The following is a 7,500-nucleotide window of genomic DNA, read 5'->3' on the forward strand; positions in this document are numbered from 1 at the left end:
AAGAAGAGTGTAGTCTGTTGAGAGTGTTGTTTAGAGCAGTACTGGAAGTAAAAGGGCTCCATTGTGTGTGGTGAGTAGCCCTCCTGGAGCTATTCTGCAGCGGGGCCAGGGGCCACATTCCCTTAGCGGGGGGATGGATGAGTAAAGGCAGGTGGAGATGCTCGGAGCATCTCGTCGCCTCAGACAACGAACTTGTATTTTCCTCAAAGTTTTAGTCAGGGCGGAGACTTTCTGCTGAGGGACATGTCTGTGTCCACAAAATAATTCAGAATATCAAAAAATAAAATAAACAGGTGTAAGAGTTGAACAGAAACTTGCAGAAGACACACAGAGTGTGTAGGGTATAGTCATGCATACGCTCGTCGCATGGCAGGAGTGTCCAGTATGTGTTGGATACAGACAACAGATGCTGTTTGTTTAGCTGAGTGTTACCTCCGGTCAAAACATTGCATTGTTTAGTGATTTTAAATTTTGAAGTTTTCACCAACTTCTCAAACAAAATAAACCATCTAAAGGAGAAATGGATTATCTGAGGAATGCATCACTGCAAAGCTAAAAACAGGTCTGTTCGTTTTGAGATAAATGGTTGTTCTCTATCTTTTTGACTCTTACTTGTGTGAGACACAACCAAGGTCCAAGCTATATATCATCCAGTGAATAGAGATTACACATCATGTTTGACATGATGTAACCCTTGTTTTATATGTCACAAATACGCATTAATGTTAAGTGTTTTCAAGTGATCCTAATAAAATACTTTTTTTTTTGTTTTACTCTCAGGTGTAAAAGTTTGCAAGTGTCTCAGAGGAACCAAACTGAGCTGAAATGAAGGTTGGAGGATATTTGAGTGGAAGCCGGCTGATGATAATGATGATGATGAGCTGGGAGAGGGTTGAATAAAGTTCAGGGGCTTCAGTCCACACAGGACCAGAGGCTGCTGGGAACAGTTAGGGTCTCACTGAGTCTCTCACCATGCACATGTAACGCGCAGCTCTCCCTGACAGGAGCAAGACAGACTGGAAAAAAAAGAAACTTTCAAGAGGACAGTGAAAGACCATCAAGTTCAAGTGGAAAATCCCCCCCCCCACCTTCCTCCCCCCTCCTCCTCCTCCCCTCATCACTCCCCACCTTCTGCAGCCTCCCTCCCTCCTATCTAACGCCCCAGTGCTTCAGAATAAAAATGACAACACATTTCCAGTAACACACAAGGACACACACACACACACACACACACACACACACACACACACACACACACACACACACACACACACACACACACACACACACACACACACGGGGCACTTCATTGGGAAGTGTGAGAGGCTGTTATTGACCATATTTCATTACTGATTTCACTCATGTTTCAAATCACAAAATAAGAGTTTCACACTTGAGTGACCAGACCAAAACCCTCCTCTCCATCCTTCCCTCTGCTTGCCCACCCCTCTGCCCACAGCCTGAGCCATTCCACTGGCTGCTCAACCTCTTCCCATACACCCTTCACAAACTGTCAGGACCCTGTGCACCCCCAACTCTCTTCAACCGCCAGCCCCCAAACACACACACACACACACACACACACACACACACACACACACACACACACACACACACACACACACACACACACAAACACACACACACACACACACACAGCCCCAATTCCCAATTCCCTCCACATCAAATAGAGAAACTGCCAACTAAGCACTTCCATTGAGTGGACAAAAGGAGTGCTTTGGGAAAAACACTTTAAAAAGAAATAAAAGAGAAGCAGAGAAGGAGCCGCTTCAGTGCAGCAGACCCGAGGGAGCTAAACACTCATCTTTCCACATACTTTTGTTGATTAGTATAAAGACTTTGAAAACTGGCTCACAATCTCTGCTGGCTAATCCACCCCCCAACCCCAAACCCGTGGTTCATATACAGCATAAAACAATTTAAATATATATAGATATATATATATGTTAAATCCCTGATTCTAATATTGATTGGAAACGGTTCCAATAAAGTTAAATCTTAGGCCTAAAGACTGACATGACTCCCCCCAGTGCTCCCTCTCCCTTTCTCTCTCTCCCTGCAAGCCTCTATGCTGGTGCCAGCCCTCTTCAGAGAGCAGAGAGCAAAGCTAATTAACATATCTCTAATGAGTCTTTTCATTTTTTTTCCTAATTAAATGAGCTCCTCAATAATACATGAAAACAGGACACCTCGCTATTCAATTACACACGTATGGGCCACAGCCAAGCACGTGCGTTAATCTGTATGTGTGTATGCCAAGTGGCCATGTGTGCTACGTGTGCCAGGAATGTGTCTGCCAAGTGGGTATATATGTGTCTGCTTGTGCCCACCCCAGTGTACCAGCGTGTGCCAAGTGTGTCCATTGTGGAGAGCGTGTGGCAGGTCATGGAGCCATGCTACGCATCATGCTGGGTAATCCGCCAATTCTGTCTGCCAACTGCGTGCCACCCATTCACTCGCTCACAATTGTGCCACAAGCAATTAAGGTGACTGTTAGCTATAGCAACACACACCTGCAGTGTCTCATTGTCTATATGCTGCCGGAGTATCTTTAAAGAGTCATCTCCTCACAGAATAATTGCCTTTTTCATTGATTTATAAAGTAAAGACTGACTTATTCTGCAATGCTGCAGTTAATAAAATTTCACACCTCAGAGCTTCCCGGTTGACCTTATAAAATAAGTAAAACTCATTTGATTAATTAAACTGAAGTAAAGTTTAGGGGCGTTTTCCAACTATACATAACATTACTAATCGTGATGTACTAGTCGTATATTGTACTACTTCTATACTTCCTGCAACTAACTTAACTGGTACACTGAAGAATACAAATATTATTATTATTATTATAATTATTATATAAATAACTGAGAAACAACGAGCTAAAATGTGTATTTCCTTAAAAGTTTAAGCTGTTTGATGTGAAATACGATCGACGTGAAATCTCGTTTATTTTTTTTTGCAATATTGAGTTTTACAGTAAGCAAGTAACCCAACATCCTCATCACAATTTCATGATTTACTGATGTATTTTACAACTTTTAAAGAGACGTTTCACGAGCCAGATGCAACGTAATTTCCCTCCATCGTGTCAAGCGTAAATTCTGAATGACAGTAGAGTGAACCTTGAAATGAAGAATGATGTACGTGCCATTTGATTCATTGCTGACAGTATTTTCTCTATAAAATTTACGCGGCGAGCCTACGAGCATGATTTGTGATTTCACAAATACTTTGAAATGCAGTCCTGGGCCAACATGTAGCCAGTGTGAAACTGAGTCTTCTGCACACAGACAGTGCAAATGGAGTGAATATGTGGCATTTTAAGTATCTAAATATTCATAATTGTATATTTTTCAGCAAAAAAAAAAGTCAGACTCACTATCCTGTAGTACACTATCTTGTTTTGGTATTTCTTAGAACATGTACTAATACAATACTTCTACTTGTCAACATTCTCCATATTTACAGGAAAGACACTCCAAGCCCAACTTTTATTTAATACAAAAATACTGCAAGTCAAGTTGTTATTCTGTTGATAAAGTCTTACTTTACATTATGTAGCGAATGAAGCATAACGACATAGGGTCCTGACAGTCTGTGAAGGGTGTACGGGAAGAGGTTGAGCAGAGATTAAGTTTTTCCTTATCCTTCTCAGTAATTTGGTTGTAGTATATCTCTGCTTAGTACATAAAAGGTAAATCAAAGAGGTACACTGATAGATTGAACTTCTGGTAAGGGTGGGACACAGCAGCTGCTTAATAAAGACAGAATTCTAAAAAACAGACTTTCCAAGCCGGTACAGGATTCAAACGTGCAGAGGACTTGGTGTCTCCTACCTCTGTACGCCGTTTTCCTGTTAGTTTGTAGTTTGCCTTGAATAAGAAGTATTTTCATGTCTAAATAAGATGTTTGGATGAGAATCTCAATACACTTTGTGCAAAAGGCACAGAAAAGTACAATTCATGGAAAATAGTGATTCAAAACCCCATTTTCTCCTTCAAATAATATGTACGTCATTGTAAATTAATGCTGATCATTGTTCTTTTCACCGACTGCAGCTGTAATTTTGTCATTCAAAATCGTCTTTCCCCCTGTATTTGTCCTTCTAGAGACTTCGGCTATTGTCGAGTTTCTTCTGAATGTGACACATGACAGTGTGACACACACATGAACGTAGACCGAGAGAAATGCCACACACACACACACACACACATACACACACACACACACACACACACACACACACACACACACACACACACACACACACACACACGGTGGAGTGATACCATCTCACGAAGGCAGCCAAACACAGAGACCATCTCTGAACAACCAATCAAAAAGCAGATATAATCTCAGTTTCTTTTGCTTTCAGCTCAGATCCTCCCCTCTATTACCAATAAAGAAAAGAGGAATATGATGGGGGGGTGGGGGGGTACGATAGGGTGGTATGAGAGTTCTTGTCAGCATAAACCACGGCTTCTTCAGAGGAGTCAAGACACGAAAAGAAGTGTTTCCCGTCTCCCAGTCCGCCTCCATCGTTCCCCCTCTGAGAGAAGGTAAAAATCTAATTATCAAGCTCCTAAAGATCTAATTATTGGCTGAGGCTCATTTGCATGTGTGAGAGTCGCACAGCAGAAACTAACCTGGGGACGGCCATTTTGAGCCTAATGTGAGCCAGCAGCTTCAACACACGCACTCGCACGCACACATACACATACACACACACAGAAAACACCCCATTTTTTGGATAAGGCCAGTAACTCTGCCCCACTGTTCTGTAATCGAGGTGTGTGAGACACTTTCACAGAGACATCACATAGTTGTTTGTTTGATGGAAGAACATCCCCTCCTCCCATTTCATCTGCATTTTATAGTTTTATGAATATTACTGGCTGCTGTGCCACTGTACAATTAATCACTGGCTTGTTTTCTTCTTGCTCACAAGATCAGCATCAGCACTGCTGCTATAAACGGGTACACAAACAGTTGACCTTCACTTTATGTTTTGGAGTTTGTGCTTTTGCTGTGAGAGTATCCAAGCCCACACACACACACACACACACACACACACACACACACACACACACACACACACACACACACACACACACACACACACACACACAGAGTTGCTAGGGTGTGTGGGACCATGTGACGTGACAGCTCAGACAAGGGAGATGTAGCGTGGATGCCCTGGATAGTAGAGAGAGACGAGTCTAGGCCAGGCACCAACAAACAAGCCTGAGATGGAGAGTGTAGCGGAGGGGTAGAGTGTGTATGTGTGTGTGTGTGTTGTGTGTGTGTGAGAGAGAGAGAGAGAGAGAGAGAGACAGAGAGAGAGAGAGAGCGAAAGAGAGAGAGGAAAGGCCATGGAGGGTAATTCTCCTCATCTAAGAATTCACAAGGTCAACTGAACACACAGTTGACCTGCTTTTGAACCTTATTTATGTGAAACTACAGTTGCAGGTTAATCCCTAGTCCATGTTCATACAGACTCAACAATAAAAGAAAGATTTATATTACAATACTTTTAATTTACTTCCCTGTACATGCTCCCCACTGTAAGACATGTCAGGAAGTCAAACGTTAGAATATCAACAGCAATTATATTATTTCTGCAGCTGACAGAAACACCAAAGCAGAGTAATGTCTGACACGAGTTGGACCCCGGTCAAGAGGACGGTCATGAATAAACGCCTAGTTGAACGATCCGTTTGAATAAACCAGTCTGACAGAGATGCTGCTCAAAGTCTGAACTACTGCAGAGTACGAGTGAGTAGTAATCCACTCGGCTATGTTAATTTACAGTAATAAATTCTATTGTAATCTTATACTTCAGCATTCTAGATGATTCGTGATGATAGAAATACATGTTTTGCCTCTGTAACACATGAAAGTCATCACGTCATTTTTTCCATCTGCCACTTTCTATCCAACGTAAATACAGTGATTCAAGTTCCAATTCCAGTATATATAATCCTCAAGATTAACATTTCAAATCATGCATAATTGTATTTCACTTTTTGGCATCTTCTGTAATACGCATTTATTAAATAAACTGTGTGGCTTACAGTATAGTGGAAAATCTTTGATGTCCCTAGCCTCTCTAATATGATATGTGTTTTCTGTTTTCTTTTACTTCTCTGTTATGGGGGCTTCTAGCTTTTAAAGTTAAGTACCCAGCTCTTCCTCTGTTTATTCAAAACAAACCCCTCTGGCTGCTGCCGGAAACATAAAAAGGTAGTTTATGTGCACTCAAGTGTTATCCTGGAAACACCCACACAACAGCAAAATTTAGTGACAACAAGTGTCAACGCTTTCATGAAGGTGAAGGATATGCTTTATCATTTGTAATTGAAATATTTCAGTCTATACATTGTGGCATGTGTTCCTAAAAGGACTAATCCAGAACTCGTGAAGAATACTGAATAAGTTTACGATTTTTCCTTTAATGTGCATCAATTAAAATATACTTTCTCCTTCTGTCAGACACATTTTTTTCCCAATCCCTCACTCCTTCTTCCTATATATCCTGTGGAGAGCTATTGCCAGAATGCTTACTACTCTGACGCAGGGCCCCAATTTTTGATGGGACACAGCTACAAATCCCACTTCTTCAAGCACCCTGCATATCATATAATAACAAAGAGCCAAAAGTGTTGCTGTGTGTGATATTTATCAGCAGGCACTGAGAGTAGAAAAGTGTGCATGTATCTTCAAGTGTCTTTCACTCTTGCACTTCATCTAACCCCACTTTCTCTTCTTAAGGTGGAATTCAACTCTGAAAACAGCCCGCTACCCAATCACTACAAAGACCTTATTCACACACACACACACACACACACACACACACACACACACACACACACACACACACACACACACACACACTTCTGAAGAAAGAGAGAGAGAGAGAGAGACAAAGAGGGAGAAAGGGAGGGAAAATATGTGCCTATATCACACTGTGTCGTTGACGTGGCGGGTTGGTGAACCTAATGCAGTCTGAGGTTTAATAATATACAGATTCTGACAAAGCACTTGGGTTGCGGAACTGTATGTTTGTGACTCTGCACTGAGTGTGTATGTGTGTGTGTTCTGACCTGCACAGGGCTCTGTTTGACCTCGTTACTGCCAGGGGAGTTGAGTCCAGAGGCCTGCTGGAGGAGGACCTGTCTGGCTTCCTGGATTATCTACAAGAGAGTAATAGAGATGATAGTTTATAACACACTCACACAGACGCGCGTGCATATACACAGACGGGTAATGTAAAACACCCATGAGTTACACTTGAAACAAAATAAAAAGTTTGTGTATTCAGCTTCGCATCAGCGCACAAATATGTGTCAAATACTTTTACTTAAGATGAAAGAAAAACACAAAAATATACTCTCATACTGGCAACTCTCAGTACTTTGCCAAGCTGTCAGGTCTGATTTCCTCAACCTGGAACATCCACCAGGCACATGTACAGCA

The 7,500-nt window shown here is 41.8% G+C and overlaps 1 protein-coding gene across 2 annotated transcripts in view; it reads right to left on the reverse strand.

Moving 5' to 3' along the window:
- Positions 1–7,500, reverse strand: part of foxp4 (forkhead box P4) — a 146,185-nt gene that overhangs the window by 37,949 nt on the left and 100,736 nt on the right. For both annotated transcript variants that reach the window (XM_086198949.1, XM_086198950.1), the window contains one exon: positions 7,128–7,217. In XM_086198949.1, coding sequence (XP_086055075.1) covers positions 7,128–7,217 — 90 coding nt within the window. The remainder of the gene's footprint in view (positions 1–7,127; positions 7,218–7,500) is intronic.

Source organism: Aulostomus chinensis, chromosome 3 (genome assembly GCF_037954235.1).
Source record: "Aulostomus chinensis isolate RoL2024-O1b breed Wild chromosome 3, RoL_Achi_v1.0, whole genome shotgun sequence".
Classification (NCBI taxonomy): Eukaryota; Metazoa; Chordata; class Actinopteri; order Syngnathiformes; family Aulostomidae; genus Aulostomus; species Aulostomus chinensis.